This window comes from Cibotium barometz, chromosome 60 (genome assembly GCF_041138505.1).
Source record: "Cibotium barometz isolate CiBa-2024 chromosome 60, ASM4113850v1, whole genome shotgun sequence".
Classification (NCBI taxonomy): domain Eukaryota; kingdom Viridiplantae; phylum Streptophyta; class Polypodiopsida; order Cyatheales; family Cibotiaceae; genus Cibotium; species Cibotium barometz.
Genome location: NC_141105.1, coordinates 38,222,171 through 38,241,719, shown reverse-complemented (window position 1 = coordinate 38,241,719; position 19,549 = coordinate 38,222,171). Strand labels below are relative to the sequence as shown.

The window sequence follows — 19,549 nt, the reverse complement described above, 5'->3', positions numbered from 1 at the left end:
TCCATGCATCCAAACACAGAAGACAGATGAGCTCGAGTAAAGCTCTTGGTATGTCCATGTGTCGCCGGAGTAATATAGCAGCCTGCTATTCCACTTACACTCCCTCATGATTCCCAATATGCAAGGCATACTTCATATGTGGCAATAAAGCCATTTGGTTCTTCTCCTTGAAGATCCAATAAATATTCATGCTTCAGTCTTATCATGAGATACCTAACCTCTAAGCATTGAAAGAACGCGGAAATGCAGAGTGCCATGCACAAAGTGGAGGAGTAGCATGCGGACGAAGGCCAACAATTGGTCGGGTCCCCCCCACTTGAAGGTCCCATGAAACCACCATAAAGGTGGGGAACCAAGGGCTATTTAGCCCTATATAGAGGGGTCAATCCACTATGTGGGATAATACACTACCACATGGCAACGTGTGAGAAGCACGAGGGCAAGAATTCATTCCAACACCCCCCTTGGATGCGAAGCTCAATGCCAAGCAAGAACCAACGAGGCTCTGATACCATGAAAGAACGCGGAACTGCAGAGTGCCATGCACAGAGTGGAGACACAGCACGCGGACGGAGGCCAACAACAACTGGCCGGGTCCCCCCCAACGCGGAACTACAGAGTGCCATGCACAGAGTAGAGGCGCAGCACGCGGACGGAGGCCAACAACAACTGGCCGGGTCAACTCCCCCCCCTCCCCCCCACACACCTGAAGATCCCATGAAACCACCATAAAGGTGGGGCGTGAGGGGAGACCAAGGGCTATTTAGCCCGATATAGAGGAGTCAATTAGACCCCAATCCACTATGTGGGATAAAACACTACCAGATGGCAGCATGTGAGGAGCAAGAGAGCAAGAATTCATTCCACCAAGCATAAGGCATATTTGGTTTGTACAAAGTTTTCTCTATTTCTTCAAAGCAGAACCTCCCCATAAAGGGTGAGTTCTACGCAAGAATTATTAGGGGGAGGAAAATGTCTTTTGTGGACGCACTCTCCTCAAGAAAGGAAGCTGCCCATTACACACTAGAATGAATGGGCTACCTAAGCATCAATATACAGATTGCTGATATGCAAAAACACAACCAACACCCCTCCTCAAAAAAAAAGTGGCATTGCACTGATGACATGGCACTACCACGTGGCAAGATAGTAACACTGGGCCACCTCACATGCTTGGAATGGTGCAAGTAGCTTTTGGAAAGCAAAAGATTAAAAGCTTTTTAAATACTAAAAAGAGGAGCTTTTATTATTAAAAAGATGCTTTTCGGGCTATAAGTGAGTGTTAAAGCACTTTTCTTGAGTTATAAATTCAGCTATTCTCTCATTGTTGAGACATGTAAAAAGACTAGAGAGCTCTTTATCTCTAAGAACTTATACTCAAGACTCCTCCAAGGAGTTTTATCTAATATAACTCCAAAAAAGAAGGGGAGGAGGGGGGAGGTTGGCCCAAGGCTATTTCAACCCCTAGTATGGTGTCTTCTCTCTCTACTCTCTTTTGTTTATTTTCAGATTTTCTCAAGGTTTTACACATGAATTTGTTGTTTCCTTGAAGATAAGCTAAGTACCCATGCCATAGCCCTTACAAAGGCCCATTATAGTGGTATCAGAGCGATAGTTATATCTCTCTCTACGATCTTTACACGCGGTGCCTTTTGCTTTTTCTTCAAGCAATGGGAAGCACTCACCACCAAAGAGAGGACCAAGCCACCAAAAGTGGAAAGCAAACCCAAGACGACCCAAGAACCCACATGGTCAAAGAAACTACGACCAATTTGGACACTATTCTCCAAGATCCTAACTTGAAGAGAATCTTTGAGCAACGAAGATTGAGCAAATGAAGAAAGGGGATGAGCAACCAATAGAGGATGGAGCTGAAAATCAAAAGTCTTCATCAAAGAGATCACCCAATCCACCTTCTTCTGGAAGGAAGAGGAGGCATTCCAAATCAGCCCACTCTAATCATGGGAAAAGCTGACATCGAAGGAAAAGGTCTAGGAGCCCATCTTCTTCATCAAGCCTTTCATCTTCTTCTTCTTCCTCTTCGTCTTCTTCCCCTTCTAGGTCACCCTCTCCATGGCATGGAAAGGTAACTGAAAGGTAACCACAAAGCTAAGAAGCTCAGGAAGGACAGTGCGATTTACATCATATGATGGAGCTTATGGTTTCACAGACAAAGCTCTCACTTTTATCCGCCAATTTGATATTGCTTTTGGACTAAAAACTATTCAGAGTCATCCAAGATTTACATGGCTAGTTTACATCTTATGGAGATAGCCAACGCATGGTGGGGTGCACTCATGGTTGAGGGAACATCTCCCAAGAAATGGAAAGACTTTAAGAAGCAGTTTTATGATCAGTTTTTACCTAAGAAGTTTGAAGATTGTGTGCACCTTGTTCATGGGAAAGATTGTGTGCACCTTGTTCATGGGAAAGATTGCGGATGGAAACAGGCGAGGGTGAGACAGTTGATCACTACAACAAGAAATTTTGGGATGCATATCTCAAGATTACTCCTTTTAAGGAGATTTCTGAGAAGTCTAAGCTAAGAAAGTATCGAACATGTTTGCATGACAACATTCAAGATTTTGTGAATGTATGCCTAAACGATACCATCCAAGACTTATGCATTCAGCTTCAGTTGCTGCCAAGGTCTACATGGTACACAAACCAAAAGGAAAAGACAGGATCCAAGGGTCATGCTATCGTGACCTTCACCCTGAGGGAAGAAAGGCTCAAAATACTCAAACAATCCAAGTTCTTTAAGGGTACCAAGATCTTGATAGTGGAGGAACTCGAACCCGCACAAATAAAACAAAAGGGAGTGCAATTGGCCAAAGTTCACATGGCACACAAATAGACTGTGTTTTGAGAGAGAAGAGCCATCATCCAAGAATTCCGTACTCCCAAACCAGCACTCTCAGTCTCTAGCTGATGTAACTCTTAACCTTCGTCCCATCAAGTCCTTTTCCAATAGGGGGTGTAACAGATAACAAGTAGACTTTCTTTTCTTTTTTTCCCGGTTGTTCCTCTTGTCAACCGGATTCGGTTCTAAAGTGATGTTATGAGATTATAACAAATGCATGTGCTTCAGGTCCCATAGGTCATCTTTGGCCTCCTAGGGACGTTCTCTCTCTCTCTCTCAAATAAGATGATTTGTCACTTCACCAAGCAAAGAAAGAAATCAAAGAGGAACTCCAAAAGAAGGCAACCAAATCGGAGACTCACGAAGCAAATGCCAGGCTGAAGAAGGAGATTGATGCTACCTCAAAATGGGTTGAAGTGGCTAAGAAACACATTGACGAGACCTCTAGATGGGTTAAGAAGAAAAAGGAGACAAGACGCATTATATTATTTATATGTATGGGTCACTGGCCTCACTAAAGGGGCATCCCCTAGAGAGGATGTAGAAGCATCATGCAATGGGCATTGCAGGGATCCTGTTCATTGACGCATGGTGTTCAAGAAAAGACCCCACAAGGGAACAACCCTTTCTCCTCAAATTCAAGAATCAAGAATCCCATACAGCTTTCTTGGAAAAAAGGATGTTGACCTTATTCACCATCAAGATTTACATTAGCAGGATCTCACTCCCTTGCAGGTGGAGCATAGGAAACTTTGGGATGGTCCAAATTATGGAAGCAAGGGAATATATATACCATCAAAAGGCCAGATGAATTTGAACTTACGAATAATTTTAAAAGAAAGCAGTGAATCACTGAAACAAACAAGTCAAAAATAGGAAAGCTTAATATAGACACTCAAGAACAAATAATAATAATAACTTGCAAAACTAGACAAATACATAACTAAATCCCACACGCCCACATACACACACACACACACACACAAATTCTGTATTGAACCACAACAAAAGAATTCTAACAAACAAGCTAAACAAATTTTGAATGACTAATTAGCAATGACAAAACAAACTTTAAATGACTAATTCACTAAAACAAAACAAGCAAATTATGGAAGCAAGGGAAGCCCGGAAATGGGCTATTTACAAGGATGGCCGGATCAACACATGTCCATAGTATAGGTAGGTAGTTTCTTTTTTCAGTTTTCAGATTTCCCATGGATCAGTATTTTCATGGAGAAACTGTACTAGTGTCTGGTCTCATAGAACCTTTGGGTTTTTGGAAGCGTTAATAAAATCTCTCTCTCTCTCTCTCTCTCTCTCTCTCTCTCTCTCTCTCTCTCTCTCTCTCTCTCTGTCTGTGCATGCACCAGATAAATTCAAGGTGGATCCAAATAATGAGACAAGCAAACAATCACCTGGAGGTATATCAACAGCCACAGTCTTCTTGACCTTAACGAAACCTTTCCCTTTACATTTTCCACATTTCTCCTACATATGAGATTCAAACTTATCAAAAAAAGCGAGCTGAAATGTTGAAGACCCAATGTGCTCATGATTGATCTTTTACCTTTACGACCTGACCAACACCATCACAGCTCCTGCATGTTGACTGAAACATAAGTCCCGGATGTGCCCGCGTGAAAGTCTGCAAAAGGGTAACAAAAGGGTAACTTGAAATTAAACACCAAATCCAGAGTCAAAGAAGCTTTTAACATAACACTTGTAAGCGCAGTGGCCCAAAACTCACCACGCCAGATCCATTGCAAATCTTACACACATGAGGTCTAACTCCTGGAGGCATACCCTTACCCTCTGCATACAAAGAGTAGAACAAACCCATAGATTTAACATGATAAGCATCCGTGACAAAAGGGTGGAGAACACACATTCTCTGCAAACACAAAAGGGAAAGGAATGGAATGGCGAGAACTCAGATAGCCAAAATGAAAGGAAAAGGCAGTGTGTATGGCATACTGCATGCGTCACATCGTGCCGATGCTTGGAAAGAAACCTTTTTTGAGCACCCGTACACAGCCTCCCTAAAAGAAAGCTCCAGAGAAAGCTGCAAAAAAACACAAATGTTCATACTAAGAACCTTCATAACGTATATCATGATGAAGACAGCAAACAACTAGGAAAATGCTGACCTTCACATCTTCGCCAACCTCCTCCATACCGCCACTTTGATCCCTCATCATTCCAAAAAACTGCATCCACAAGATTTGTTAGTTCATAAATTACAAAGAGAAAACCAACTTCAATAGCCTTCTGAGCACCTAAGTAGAAGTCCACTCAAGCAATACTCACTGAATGCATTAACTCTTAGAACACCCACAACCTGACTTCATCCTCAGACAAAACATTGTAAAAAAAGGTATGCACATGCCACATTGCCTCCTATTTAGGAGTGATGCTTGACAACCTGATCTCAGAAGCTATCATTTATGCATAGTGGAAATGCTAAATTCATCAGATGTGATGAGAATATTTAATACATCCATGTACCATGACTGGAATATTCCTTATGTAATTCATATAGCAATGACATAAGTAAAGAAGAGCGCTTTCACTTGTATCTTGCTAAACTCATTTGAGTTTATGTATTACATAAATGCCCCTCTTAGGGAATCCAAACGATGAATCACCCATACATCAGTTATGGTGACCCATAGATGATGGGTGAAGGGGGTAACCTAGTTCTTTGGGCGACGTTAAAAATTCATAGAAAAGACACCCACGTCACCTCAAACTAAATTGAACAATGGGGTTCTTGTGCACAATTCAACAAAGCTTTATTGCATGCAATTCCTCCAAAAGAATGAGGTTCTTTAACTCTTTGTAGGCTTTGAACAGTTCCCCATTGTGTCACCTGTCACGTGCATCACCCATGTGAGTGCCACATGGACATGCTTCCTACTTGCAGCCGCTTTCTGAGTTTCTAGGCACAGTACGTGGCGAAGTACAGACTATTTGGGGCTGTTTTCGCAGCCCAATAGGTGCCAGGAAGTGCCCAAGACATGCACCAATAGTTGAGACACCAGAAATGATCTTTAAGGCAACTTTTTGGGGTCATAAAGGGCTGGACAACCGACCAGCATCATGAAACCCTATTAAAGGGTAGTTTAGAGTTCATTTTAAGCATCTCATATCATCAGCCCCTGCAATCTTCAGCCCTTAACGCAAGCAACACTTGGAGATCATCACAAAACTGTGAATGAGCAACTTATCTATGCATTAATAGATAGGTACGCATAATGAGGATCTCATCCAAGTTCCAAGGTCATCATTGTAAATACTCATGGTTTGCAATATAAAGTAGATTATGTCTCTCTCTCCTCCATTGTGTCTTGCTAAGTTTTCATTAGCGTTAATCTTTGATGTGCTTAGGATTAGTCATATGTTTCAGTCTTTCCATTGTGTCACTCATGTGACATTGGTATCAAAGCATAGATGCAGCTTGTGCATGCTGCATTAGGGTTTCTATGTTTTAGAATTTGCTGCATCAATAGATAGCTATGCATAACGAGGATCTCATCCAAGGTCCAAGTTCAGCATTGTTAATACTCATGGTTTATAATATATAATGGATTAGGTCTATCTCTTCTCCTCCATTGTGTCTTGCTAAGTTATCATTAGTGTGAATCTTTGATTAGCGTTAATGTTTCATGTGCTTAGGCTTGATCATATGTTTTAGTCTTTCCATTGCATCACTTATGTGGCATTGGTATCAAAGCATAGATGCATCCTAGGTAGAGTTTGTGTATGCTGCATTAGGGTTTTTGAAATTACACTGTGTTTTAGGGTTTACAACATTCACGCCTGCTGAGTATGGAAGAGGTTGAAGTTGAGTACAAATGAAGATGGGATGAAGAAACACAACAAACATAGCATCGCCGGGAGGAAGAAGCACAACAAGCATATCATCGCGAATAGGCAGAACCCATTTGGGAGGAAGATGCAAGCAAAGGACACATAGTTCATCAAAATTGTAAAATGTTGTGGTCCTAGCTTCAGAGTGTAAGGTCAAAAACCAAGATAGAGTTTGTGTTTTTGCATTTTGAGCCCATTTTTGCATGATCTTACTCTCCTCTTTCTTCTCCTTGCCTTCTTCCCTTCTTCTCTTCTTCTCTTCTCCCTTACCTATCCTTTTCTTTTTCTTTGCAAGTTAACGGTTTCAGTCGGCGTGGCTTGCCATAGGGGAGTTGGGCAATGGTGTGAGGCTGGGGTATAAGGGCGATTTCGCAAGTAAGGTGGATTAAGTGCGGGTGGCATTGCCAAGGTGTGGTGGGTAAACGGGGATAAGCATTCAGTACATAACATACTTCACCTCCTAAGACCTTTCCTCTCCATGGAACAAAGTCAAGGAACCTTCTCTCTAAACTAGCAATTCTCTCAAGTTGAGTCCTCCTTTGCCTTATCTTTCCACTTGATCCTATACTCAAGGATTAACTTATTCCTAAGCTTCCTCTCCTTGAAATCTAGTATAAGCTCCGACTCATGTGGAACAAAGGACAAGTCCTCAACCTCTACCAATTCCTGAGGTGTCATAACGTTATCCTCACCCCCATTTTCTCCTTGAGTCTACTCACATGAAAAACTAGATGAACTTTCACATTAGGAGGCAATCCTAGTGTGACATTGGAAAGAACTACCCATATTCAGATTTGTGCAAAACTCAATCATGAACACACACACACACAGAGAGAGAAAAGAAAGAAAGAAAGATTTTATTAACGTCTTCCAAAAGACCGAACTCGGCCTATGAGACAAATCAGAGTGCCTGTATGGGGTATCCTCTGTCATCCCAACAAAATGAAAAAGTACTGAACAAAAAAGCTGAATCTGGGTGTGCAGGGGATGGAGCTCTACTACTAGGAGAATGCAAAGCTATATGCATGGAGTATACAATCATGATATGCAACCTAGCTAGCTCCATCCTGTACCATACTGGGGGTATAAAATGGTGTACATCAATGAAGGGGGTGTCCACAGCTCCCTGAAGAACATGCCTGGGTGTGCTCTGAAGCAAGCTAGTCGCTCCGCACCCTCTCTGTGAAACTGAGCTCTGATCTCTGTCATCTCTCTCTGGTATAGGCGTGGTGTCCGAAAGCCAGGTGTCCTCTATCTCCTGCAGGCTCTAAGTGTCTCTGCTCTCTGGAGAGTAATTCCCTGCCCTGTAGGGGCTGGGAGGGGGATGGATCTGTGAAAAAATGTAGTAATCTGTGTCTCTCGCCCCCCCTCTGGAGCTGTCTGAGCCTGTAATAATGTCTCTCTGTGGCGCTGTATGTCTAGAATGTATCTCCCCAGTATGCGCTGGTCTGCTGCCTCAAAGATCTGACGTAGGGAATGTGGCTCTCTGAATAAAATGGGATATCTCTCTCTGATGGCTGTATATGCTCTGCATCTGCATACATAATGCTCCTCACTCTCCACCTCCTCTCTGCACAATCTGCATACCCTCTCCTCTCGGGGGATCCGTGCTGCTCTGCCAGTCTCAATCTCCAATCGGTGTGATGAAACTCTGAGCTGACCGATAGCCACTCGGGAGCCGTGTGGTAAGAAGCCCTCCATGTATCTAGGCCTCTCTATAAATCCATCAAAGTGATCTCTGTAGTATAGCATCTTCGGTGGAAGAGGCTGTGTAGGCGATATCCATGTCTCTCGTGTATAGAGCTGCCATAGATCCTGTCTGAATACTCTGTTCCTCTCACTGTGAGAGAGACGGATATGTGGTGCATCCCTGTCATACTGGAATGGTGGTAGATGATCCATGTCTAGGCCATGCTGTGAGAACCAATGTGTGACCTGTGCATACCATGATCCTCTGTCTCCTGCCTCAGCCAGCTGTCTAGATGCCTCAAAAGCTCTGTATGACAATCTGTCCTGTGGCATCTCTCTGAATCTGTCTACCAGGCATATAGTCTGAAATATGGCCTCTACCATCATAGGAGGCGCAGCAAACTCTGCTCGGATAATGTCATGAGGTACTGACGGTTTGCTGCGTATCATGCGTGCCATCATGAGCGCCTGTGGTCTCTCTATCTGTGTCCACCAATGGGTAGCAAGGCCTGGCGCCCATACCGCTGCTCCATACATCAATGCCGGCGTGACTAATGTGTCAAATAGCCACCCCTTCGTCCGGGGCTCCTGAAAATGCGCCTGGTGGCACTGTCTCTCTAGCATAGCCAATGCTGCATATCCCCGTGTCAATCTAGCTCTGGCTGCTGAACCCATGGTGAAGCGTGTGGCTGCTGCAGAGAAGGTAACCCCTAGGTACACGTATGATGTCACCACCTCCACCTGGCATCCTGCGAGAGTGAATGTCAGCTGACTCCTGCCCTGTCTCGATGTATGAAAGACCATAACCTTGGTTTTCCCAAGGTTCACAGTAAGACCCCTCTGTGTGCAGAAATCATCGAGTGCATGTAGATGCTGCTGTAGACCACCTGGAGACTCAGACACTAATACAATATCATCAGCATAGAGCATAATATGTACTGAGGTACCTGCTAAATCAACTCCATCTCCGCCTCCCCGTGTAATGAAGTCAGTCACCTCATCAATGTATAACCCAAATAGCGTGGGGGAAAGTGGGCATCCTTGCTTCACACCAATGGTGCTAGCAATAGTCTCGGACATACCTCCTGGACATCTGACTCGCCCAAAAACCTGCTCATATAATGCATAGATGCCCCATGTCATATCTGCTGGTATGCCAAGAGACTGCAGGCGCTGAAAGAGCCTCTCTCGTGGTACTGTGTCAAATGCCTTGCGGAAATCCACAAAGCAGCAATAGTGCTTTCTCTTCCTCACTATGGCTTGATCAATCATACATCTCAAAGTGAATACATGGTCAGTGGTAGAGAAAGCTCTCTTGAAGCCTGCCTGCCCTGATGAGCGTAAACCTGCTCGCTCAGCATATAAGCTAAGCTCTTGCTCCAGCACTGCACCATAGAGTTTGGCTAGCACGTGGCCAACCATAACCGTCCTGTAGTTGCTCGGATCGAGCATATCCCCTGTTTTGTGAACCGGCACAATGGTGTGCATCGTCCACTCCGCAGGCAAACCCTCTACTAGTGCCCTGTTAAACAGGTGTGCAAGAAAAGAAGCTAAAGAATCTACTGCATATATGAGATGCTCACCCTGCAGGCCCATATGGTCGGCGGCCCGTCCATGCTGTAGGCGGCGGATAGCTTCCTGTACCATCGAGTGGGTAAAGAAGCTAGATGTGGTAGGTCGAGGCTCCTGTGGCTGAGGTATAGGTGGCTGTTGTGGGGCATGGTATAGGCCCTCTGCATATGTGTGCCATGTCTGTGGGTCTGCAATAGGCGTCGGGGTCCGGGGCTCTCTGAAGTGCCGCCATGAGACAGGGCTATCTCTACTCATGAAGAAATGAAAGATCTCTAGCTCCTGTATCTCTGCGAAGGCCCGCCTTTTGCGGCGAGTAAGTCTCCTCATCTCTCTCCTCGACTCCTGCTCTGTGATGGCTCCCAAGGCTCTCTGTATGCAGAGCCGTGAGTATAGGGCTCTGCACTCGTCATCATACCATCTGTTCTAGGGCATAGTCCCAGGTCTCGCAGGCTCTCCTGAGTGTACACGATGTGGGAAGCTCTGTAATGCAGCCGTGTGTAGGAGTGATGCCAGCTGGGCTGTAATGGTATCCATAGGTGCCAGGGGATCCATGAGTAGGAGCCCATCCTCTACTCTGCCAGTGTATATGTCTGCCATGTCATGTGTGAAGTAGATGGTAGTGTGTGGCGTCGGTACGTGGGGGGCTGGTGATACTGGTGATCCGGCTAGTGAAAATGCCAAGTATGTATGATCTGCCCCAATAGGACGAGGTGGAATGGAGATTGAGGTGACAAGCTGTGATGCCTCCAAAGACCCCATAATGTAGTCTACCACCGTGCCTCTGGTCCGTGTATGACCCCCATGTGGGAAGCATGTCAGCCCTCCTGATCCTGGCCACTGTAGCATCCCGTTATAAATAACGAGACGATGCCTGGCTCCCAACTCGAGTAAGTGGTCCCCATAATGTCCTCTGTCTGGTCCAGTGTCCTCTGATGCCCAACTAGCCCCTATCTCCTCTGGATCCACAGGGTGGAGGATCTCCATGTCATCATCGTCATACACCTCACACTGTCTGCTCTGTGTGTGGGCATTGAAGTCGCCCGTAAGAAATACTTCCCCTAGTGTAGAATAATGCATAATCTCCTCTGACAGACAAGTGTATGGCGAGGCTCCTGTCTCCTCCTCCTGTGGCATGTCCTCTGTAATGACATAGGAGGATCCTGATGGAGAAAAGTAGCATAGAGCTATGTATATAACCCTGTCCTGTGAGAGCTGTAAGCTGATCCACATGTATCTGGCCTCTGTATCCTGTGCTACCACTCTCAGTCTCCCCTGTAGCTCCCGTCTGAATAGGACTGCTACTCCCCCCGACCCTCTCGAGGTACCCTGACGTGTGGTCCTCCTGTATGCTGACTCTCACTGGAATCCCTCTACTCGAGGTAGCCCTCTCTCTGGGCTCTGATGTGTCTCTGTCAGAAGTATGATGTCTCTTCCCACCATAACATGCTCCAGTCGTCCAGGCTGCACCCATAGTGAACCATTACAGTTCCATACTGCCATGTGTATCTCTGTCAGTGGCCTGGTCTGTGTCCCATAGGCCCCAAACCGCTAATCCATGGGCCAGCCATCAATGATGACCCGACCATCTCGATAGAAGGCCTTCTTGCCTTCTCTCCTTGCGTGTAAGACTCGTGGCATGCAAGTTCTCCTATGCTCAAGCTGCATCCTCGTGAGATCATCATCCAAGAAACAGTGTTTTCTATATATATATATATATAATATTATATTATATTATATATATATATATATGTACACAGATCCTGGCCCACATGGCCATCTATAATGGCTATGACCTCTCCCACAAACCTAGGATCAGATGGTTACAACAGGGAATCAACTCGCATATTTATAGGCTCCTAAATACCCCTATGCTGCAATCAGCTAGGTGGACTGCTACTATTAGCCAGGTCCTTTGACAAATAAATAACTGCCTTGCATAAAATCCCTAACATTAATCTTGGCTATTTACTGCCCCAAAAAAGTGCCTAAACACAGCCTATACCAAGGGATTAGCAAGTCCACATGTTGTGGATGTGACACCATCTCTTGTTAAGCTTGATGACGGAAATCCAACTGATTTTGGATGACTGACATCATCCCTTTACTCCATGTTGACTTTATCATCATGTCAACCAATCTATGGCAGTCTGAGAGTAAAATCCATCGAATTCCCATTTCCCAAAAGGAATCTCCAAAGGATGTAACAACCCTCCACCCCTAAGGCGATCAGCCTTATTAACCTGACATCGATGACATTTCACCACGGTCCTACACTTCCCAACAGAAGAATTTTAGAGTTATCTTTTGCTTTGGTCACAAGAGCTGCCTTGGGCACTTTCTTTGGATGTGGACGGACAATTCGCTTTCATATGCCCTTTTGGCCACAAATGAAACACCCACCATCTTGGAAAGTCCAACCCTAGAGAGTTTTCTCTTTCTTCGGATTGGGGACACCCGAAATCTGGGTTTGGTTTTGATTCTAGGAAGCCTTCCCAAACTTGACTTTTGTTTACACTGGGGAACCAGTTCGGAACTACCTAGAGTGTGAGATTTCTAGGAGACCTGTTTATGTGTCTATCCAGCCATTGTCTCCTCATAAATCCTAGCATACTAGATGGCATTCTCAAGCATTTTGCTATGATTGTTCCTCACCTAAAGTTTATGATCTCGTGCCAGCCGACGAATAAAGAACCCACACAAAGTTGTGGATGTGCCCTGCCCAAGATTATAACTCTCTAAACTGTTGTAAATGTAGATATTTTTAGGGTTAGTACAAATGAGAGAGAGGCTATGAGGCTATGAGGTATACTATGAGGCTATATATGCCAATGCCCGGTATACTATGAGATCATGGGGAGGTTCCACTACCTCTTCCAATACCGATTTGGATCACTTTCCAAGATCATGGATTTCCTAGACCAGAGATGCCTCGGGCTCTTCCTTCTAGAGCTCCGTAGACACAGGGAGTCCTAATTGCCGCCCAAAGCAGTTGCACCCGCCCGAGGACTAGCACAGAGACCTCTCACTGATTTCTTCCACACTAGAGCTCCGAGGGCAGATCCACCCACTACACTCGACCTCCAGCTTGATGCAGGAGCCGGCCCAAGAGGAGTGCCACTAAATAGAGCCATCAAGCTATGCAAAGCCCAACGTCTCAAACCCCATGGCCCCCGCCCACGCTCGCGTCACCACAAGAGGATCAGAGCCATCATTTCTTACCACCACAAGACTTTCTCCCACCAGCTTAGCTTTACTACATTGGGTACCAGACGCAGAGACCTATGCGGGATATTTTAGGGTGATGTGAGAGCTTGACGCTCTTTGTATTGAGATCAGCTTTGGCATTTGAGCTCTTGTTCCTTTCTTTTATTTTTAGTACCCATGATGATGTATTCCATGGACATGATGTAATCCTTTGGTCTGATAGGTCATTTTGGCCTTTTGTAGAAGTTAACATAATTTTCTTTCTTTTTCTCTCACTTTACCTCTACACACACAATAGCTACGGAGCATTTCCGTCCCCCATACCACTTGTCACCATTTGGCCACCTATATGGTTTCCCCCAGTTTCTCATGCCCAAATGTGGCCAGTTTCTCGTGCCTAAATGTGGCCAGTGTGTGGATCCAAGTGTTTTGGATCCCAATTCCGCAGTTTCCGATGTACAACACTCGTGTCCGAAAATGCCACTGATGTACATGTTCCATGACCAGGAGATTTTTCCATAAATCAAGTGCACATTCACATATGTTCGCATGCATGACACTATTTTCGCGTGATCTATATTCGTGTGTTTGCCTACTATAAATGTCCGATTCATAGGCATGGGACGCCTACCCGTATTTTGACGTGTTTTGTGGCATGTGAACAGGTGGTAAGTGTGCCCAAAACCTTTGTTATTTTTAATAAAATTGCTTTGTGATTCAGCCCACACCCCGAGTCTAGGAGACCCTTGGCCACAGAGTACCAGATGGATCTTCACACAGAGATGCATGTCCACGGACTTAGCCTAGCTTTTGAGGACAGATTTGAAGCTGGTTTAATCCGAGCTTGGGATCGGGCCGACCCTTAGGCAGCTAGCTCCGGTAGCCTCAGAGGAGCATCTTCGAAAGCCATTGATCTGGAACCCCCTGATCCGTTTACCCAATGCATAGTTGTCTGCAAGACGCGTACCGCACATGTACGTAAAAACTGGTGCGAAACGGGACAAGTGTACGGTTCGCGGTCTGGGACGTTTTTTTCCCCATGACAATTTCGAACTTGGCCGGTACGATACGATCGAAATAGAAATTTTTTGCCCTTTTTTTTGGCATTCGCTCTCTGTGGAGATTTTTTTGCCATCTCTTGCCTGTTGCACCCTTTGCTCACCTCTGTACCCACCCACCCTTTGCTCACCCCTGTATCCATCCACCCTTTGCTTAGGCCCCCAAGGCAGCAAGGCAGCCTGCTTGGGCCCCATCTCTCTCTTTCCTCTCTCTCTCTCTCAAGCTCTCTAGGGCCTACTACCTAGGCTCTCCCTCCCTCTCTCTCTCCCCCTCTCTCAAGCTCTCTATATCTACTACCTAGGCTCTCTCTCTCTCTCTCTCTCTCTCTCTCATACCTAGACACAGATTACTACATTTTTTCAGAGATCCATACCCCTCCCAGCCCCTAAACGGCAGGGAATTACTCTCCAGAGAGCAAAGACACTTAGAGCCCGCAAGAGACAGAGGACACCTGGCTTTCGGACACCACGCCTATACCAGAGAGAGATGACAGAGATCAGAGCTCAGTTTCACAGAGAGGGTGCGGAGCGACTGGCTCGCTTCAGAGCACATGTGGACACCCCCCTTCACTGATGTATACCATTTTATACCCCCAGTATGGTACAGGATGGAGCTAGCTAGGTTGCATATCATGATTGTATACTCCATGCATATAGCTTTGCATTCTCCTAGTAATAGAGCTCCATCCCCTGCACACCCAGATTCAGCTTTTTTATTCAGTACTTTTTCATTTTGTTGGGATGACAAAGGATACCCCATACAGGTACTCCGATTTGTCTCATAGGCCGAGTTCGGTCTTTTGGAAGACGTTAATAAAATCTTTCTTTCTTTCTTTCTTTCTCTCTCTCTCTCTCTCTCTTCGCTTGGGCCCTATCTCTCTCTCAAGCTCTCTAGGGCCTACTAGGCTCTCCCTCCCTCTCTCGCTTTGGCAATGAGGTCTGGACTCCACAAGAAAGGAAAAGCATGAGGTCCCCAGTCTGAACGTATGAAAAGTAAAGGAGGGTATGGTGCCATGATTTGTTTCAAGTACTGAAAAAGTAAAGGAGGGTATGGTGCCAAGTTTGAAGGTATGGCCCAATATGAAAAGTTAAGGAGGGTATGGTGCCATGATGGTACTAAAAAAGTAAAGGAGGGTATGGTGCCAAGTCTAAAAGTATGGCCAAAAGTGTACAAATATCTATTTTTCAAGTGTTTTTTTAAAGTGGACTGTACCTCAATCAAACTTATTTTTCAAAATTTAAAAATCCCGTACCGATACCGTTTTTTCGTACCTGACAACTATGACCCAATGGCCATATGTTAGGGGCCTGATCTCATGTATCATGGAGCACGTTGAGCATAGGACCTGCCAAGTCCCTTCGAGAGTGGCTTGCACACAAGCAGTTACCCCGAAGGTTCAGGAGAGAGACCTGGCAGGGATCCAGGGTAGAGATAGGCTCAACATCGACATCAACTCTGCTATTCCCAAGGAGTGGCTGACACCTATCCCAAACCCGACCCCCCACTGTGGCTAGGCGTGTTTACTAGGCATGATATTTTATTAGCAGTCCATGGAGCGGATGTCACGTGCACACCATTCAGGTGTACAATGACATGGCATCATTTTAGCATCATAAATATCATCAAGATTTATCAAGCATTTTATGGACATTTAAATGAATGTTTTCAGCATGTACCACATGGTATGGGCTGGATTCAGCATTGTAGCATCACATTAGCCATCTAGACAAGCATTTGGGGCTTGTGGAGGCAACCGACAGAGTTTGGACAGCAGCCGACACCATTTACAGCCAAGATAGCATTTTATGCTATTTATTTTGTCCAAAGTTGCTGGCCGACAGCAGTATGCTAGCCGACCAGCCTTATTTGAGCTATATAAAGCAGGCACCTCTATTCCTCACAGCATCCCAGCATTCAGCAAAGTGTTCTCCATCGTTTCTCCTCCAGGAAGCCTTGGGAGCAGCAGTTCAGCCACGCATCAGCATTCAGTCCATCATATTCAGCCAACGCATCTATCTCCTCAGCGTTTCCTTCCCAAGTAACAGGAGAGCATCTGCGTTTTCAGCATCACATCAGCATTACATCAGTCCCAAAGCCATCCCTTCAGCGTTTCCTTCCCAGGAGACAAGAGAAAGACAGTGGGACAGCAGTTCATTCAGCATATCAGTATATTCAGCATATAGGCAGCATATTCAGCATCATAGATCTATTCAAATCGCATTGTAACCCATTCATCTAATATAGCTGCATTGCATTGACACTATCGGTCTTTATTAAGCTTCATTAAGTGCAGTTTAGTTAGACTAAGGTTGTGTTTACGACGGTCAAAGACCACACATGTCACATTGGTATCAAAGCGTTACAGGGTAACCAACCTTAGATCATGTTCATTCCATCAGTCATTCAGTCAGACATCATGTTAGTCGCTTCCGCACAGTTAAACCCAGTTCTCAAAATCTTGCAGGCCACCCTTAGGGATTTTCCCTTAGGTATGCATTAGTAACCCACCCATTTAGTAACCCACCCATCTGCATTCTCGCACAGCATATAGGGTTGCACATGGCTTGCATAGCAGACATCTTAGCAATCAGACTTGCATCTGCAAGGCATACATGTTTGTCCATGAACTCTCTGGGAAGAATGACATCCATCATCAAAGGAGGACATAAGTTTTGGGCTTCAACTGGCAGCAGCAAGCAGCAGGGGGTTTCTCTTCCACAGAAGACGGAAGTTTGCTCCAACATGGCCTCAGGAGGTTCAGAGCTTCAGAAACGACGGAGATGGTAGGTGAAAGGTTTCCACAGGCAGGTCAGGGGTGACTCGGGTATTTCCCAAGCAGTTTTAGCAGCATTTGCCATTCAGTTCCCGCAGTACATAGAGTCTTGGCTCAAAAGATTTCACTCCTGCAGACGACCTCAGTCCCGGCGCAAAAGACAGAAGGGGCAGTGGTTCGGAGGAGAAGAGTCGAAAGGTTGCCAGGTATACCACCCAGCAACAGTTTAGCAACGGGGAATGTCACGTGCACACCATTCAAGTGTACAGTGACATGGCATCATTTTAGCATCATAAACATCACCAAGATTTATCAGGCATTTTATGGACATTTAAATGAATGTTTTCAGCATGTACCACATGGTATGGGCTGGATTCAGCATTGTAGCATCACAGTAGCCATCTAGACAAGCATTTGGGGCTTGTGGAGGCAACCGACAGAGTTTGGACAGCAGCCGACACCATTTACAGCCAAGATAGCATTTTATGCTATTTATTTTGTCCAAAGTTGCTGGCCGACAGCAGTATGCTGGCCGACCAGCCTTATTTGAGCTATATAAAGCAGGCGCCTCTATTCCTCACAGCATCCCAGCATTCAGCAAAGTGTTCTCCATCGTTTCTCCTCCAGGAAGCCTTGGGAGCAGCAGTTCAGCCACGCATCAGCATTCAGTCCATCATATTCAGCCAACGCATCTATCTCCTCAGCATTTCCTTCCCAGGTAACAGGAGAGCGTCTGCGTTTTCAGCATCACATCAGCATTACATCAGTCCCAAAGCCATCCCTTCAGCGTTTCCTTCCCAGGAGACAAGGGAAAGACAATGGAACAGCAGTTCATTCAGCATATCAGTATATTCAGCATATAGGCAGCATATTCAGCATCATAGATCTATTCAAATCTCATTGTAACCCATTCATCTAATATAGCTACATTGCATTGACACTATCGGTCTTTCTTAAGCATCATTAAGTGCAGTTTAGTTAGACTAAGGTTGTGTTTACGACGGTCAAAGACCACACGTCACTGCGGATGAGGACAGTGGTTTGCTCACTTTTTCTATTGGTCCACATGGCACATAAGAGAGATCCGAGCCCCCCTTGGAAGATTTCAACGGCTATCGGGTGAGGGTGATTGGGTTTCAAGCACGTGAGCGGCACATAGACCCCCCGCCGACCAAGGTAGCCAAGGAGAGATTCTGGCGGCTTTGGATGTGGGAGAGCCGACCTCTCACGCGCCTCCAGTGGGACCCGAGAGAGTGGACTTGGCATGATCCTGCTGATCGAGAGGAGACTCTAGATGCCCCCTCTTTTGCATACACAGCGCGGCTAGGCCACAAGATTCAAATGCCAGAGATTGATGGCACTCCGGTAGCAGCAGTACATTGGCAGTCACAAGGCCTCTCCCAACGTTTCCTCTCAGCTTTTTGAAAGAGACTCTGGGACAGTTTTCGGCCTCGAAAGATCACCCTCTTTCTTTGGCTGATGGCACACAAGAGCTTGGCGGTTGGCACGTGTTGGCCATTGGAGGTCAACCAGCAGCTTGCACGAGGTGCAACCACCCCCCTCAAGAGTCTCAGCAACATTGTCCTTGGGATTGCCCAAATGCTCGTCAGGTTTTGCAACGGATTCTCTGCATCTTCACAATGGACAGGGCCTCGACCCGGATCATTACATGGGGCATTGTCGCTTGGGCCACAAAGGCTGAGGTTGTCAGGGCTTATGAGGAGGATGGTGGGGGGCTAGCCTTCAGGTCTCTCACCTCCGCATTTCGACAGTACCAGTCACAGCCCCATCTACAAACCGCTGGAGACCGGACTCATTCCAAGCTGCACCTAGCATTGGCCCCTAGCACATATGGCGAGCTAGGTGCAACAAAGCCATCGAGTGTACCCACACTCCACTTCCATTGTCCATCAGAAGCATTTGGCTCAACATCATCCATACCCTCCACAGCCAGTGGGGGGAGTTGCTGGGTGGCTTTGACCGCATGCAGAAGCAGCGGGAAGCATTCTTGAGGCTCTGGTGGCCTGTCCCTTTTCTCATTGAAAGAGGTGGTGATTCCACTTGGCATTACATACCACCTGTGTGGTTAATCCCCCCCCTTCCCCTTATGGGATAGCCTTCTCCTCATAGAGCGGCCAGCCGAAGGGGAAGTGCATCTTTCCCCACCTTTTGATTATTTGGTCCCCGCCCTGTACATGAGGCGAGTTTGTATCTAGCCCTTCATGGCTATTTTTCATTAACTAATAGAAGGATCTTTTTCCCGGAAAAAAAAAATTCTTTGTAATGTTATAACCTTTGCAAGTTCACATTTATTAGTGAGTGGACACTTATTAAGTATGCCCGGGCCCAACCTAGTGGGCACCCAAAGGACCATGGCATGTAAAGTGGACACCCCACTTATGCATCTTAACCTCCCACGTGTTATTAAGGTTGGTAGAGAACAAATCGAAGGCATGCATGGCTTCTTCCCAATCACGAAATGTTTTTCAAAAGCAAGTACAGATCATCTTGGATCCATC

The 19,549-nt window shown here is 45.8% G+C and overlaps 1 protein-coding gene across 2 annotated transcripts in view; it reads right to left on the bottom strand.

Annotated features, from left to right (window-relative positions):
- LOC147605326 (chaperone protein dnaJ GFA2, mitochondrial-like) overlaps nt 1–19,549 on the bottom strand; it is a 46,337-nt gene that overhangs the window by 14,334 nt on the left and 12,454 nt on the right. For both annotated transcript variants that reach the window (XM_086793982.1, XM_086793983.1), the window contains exons 8-12: nt 5,011–5,070; nt 4,838–4,925; nt 4,611–4,675; nt 4,431–4,508; nt 4,279–4,351 (exon numbers count right to left, since the gene is read on the bottom strand). In XM_086793982.1, the coding sequence (XP_086650108.1) occupies nt 4,279–4,351; nt 4,431–4,508; nt 4,611–4,675; nt 4,838–4,925; nt 5,011–5,070 (364 nt within the window). The remainder of the gene's footprint in view (nt 1–4,278; nt 4,352–4,430; nt 4,509–4,610; nt 4,676–4,837; nt 4,926–5,010; nt 5,071–19,549) is intronic.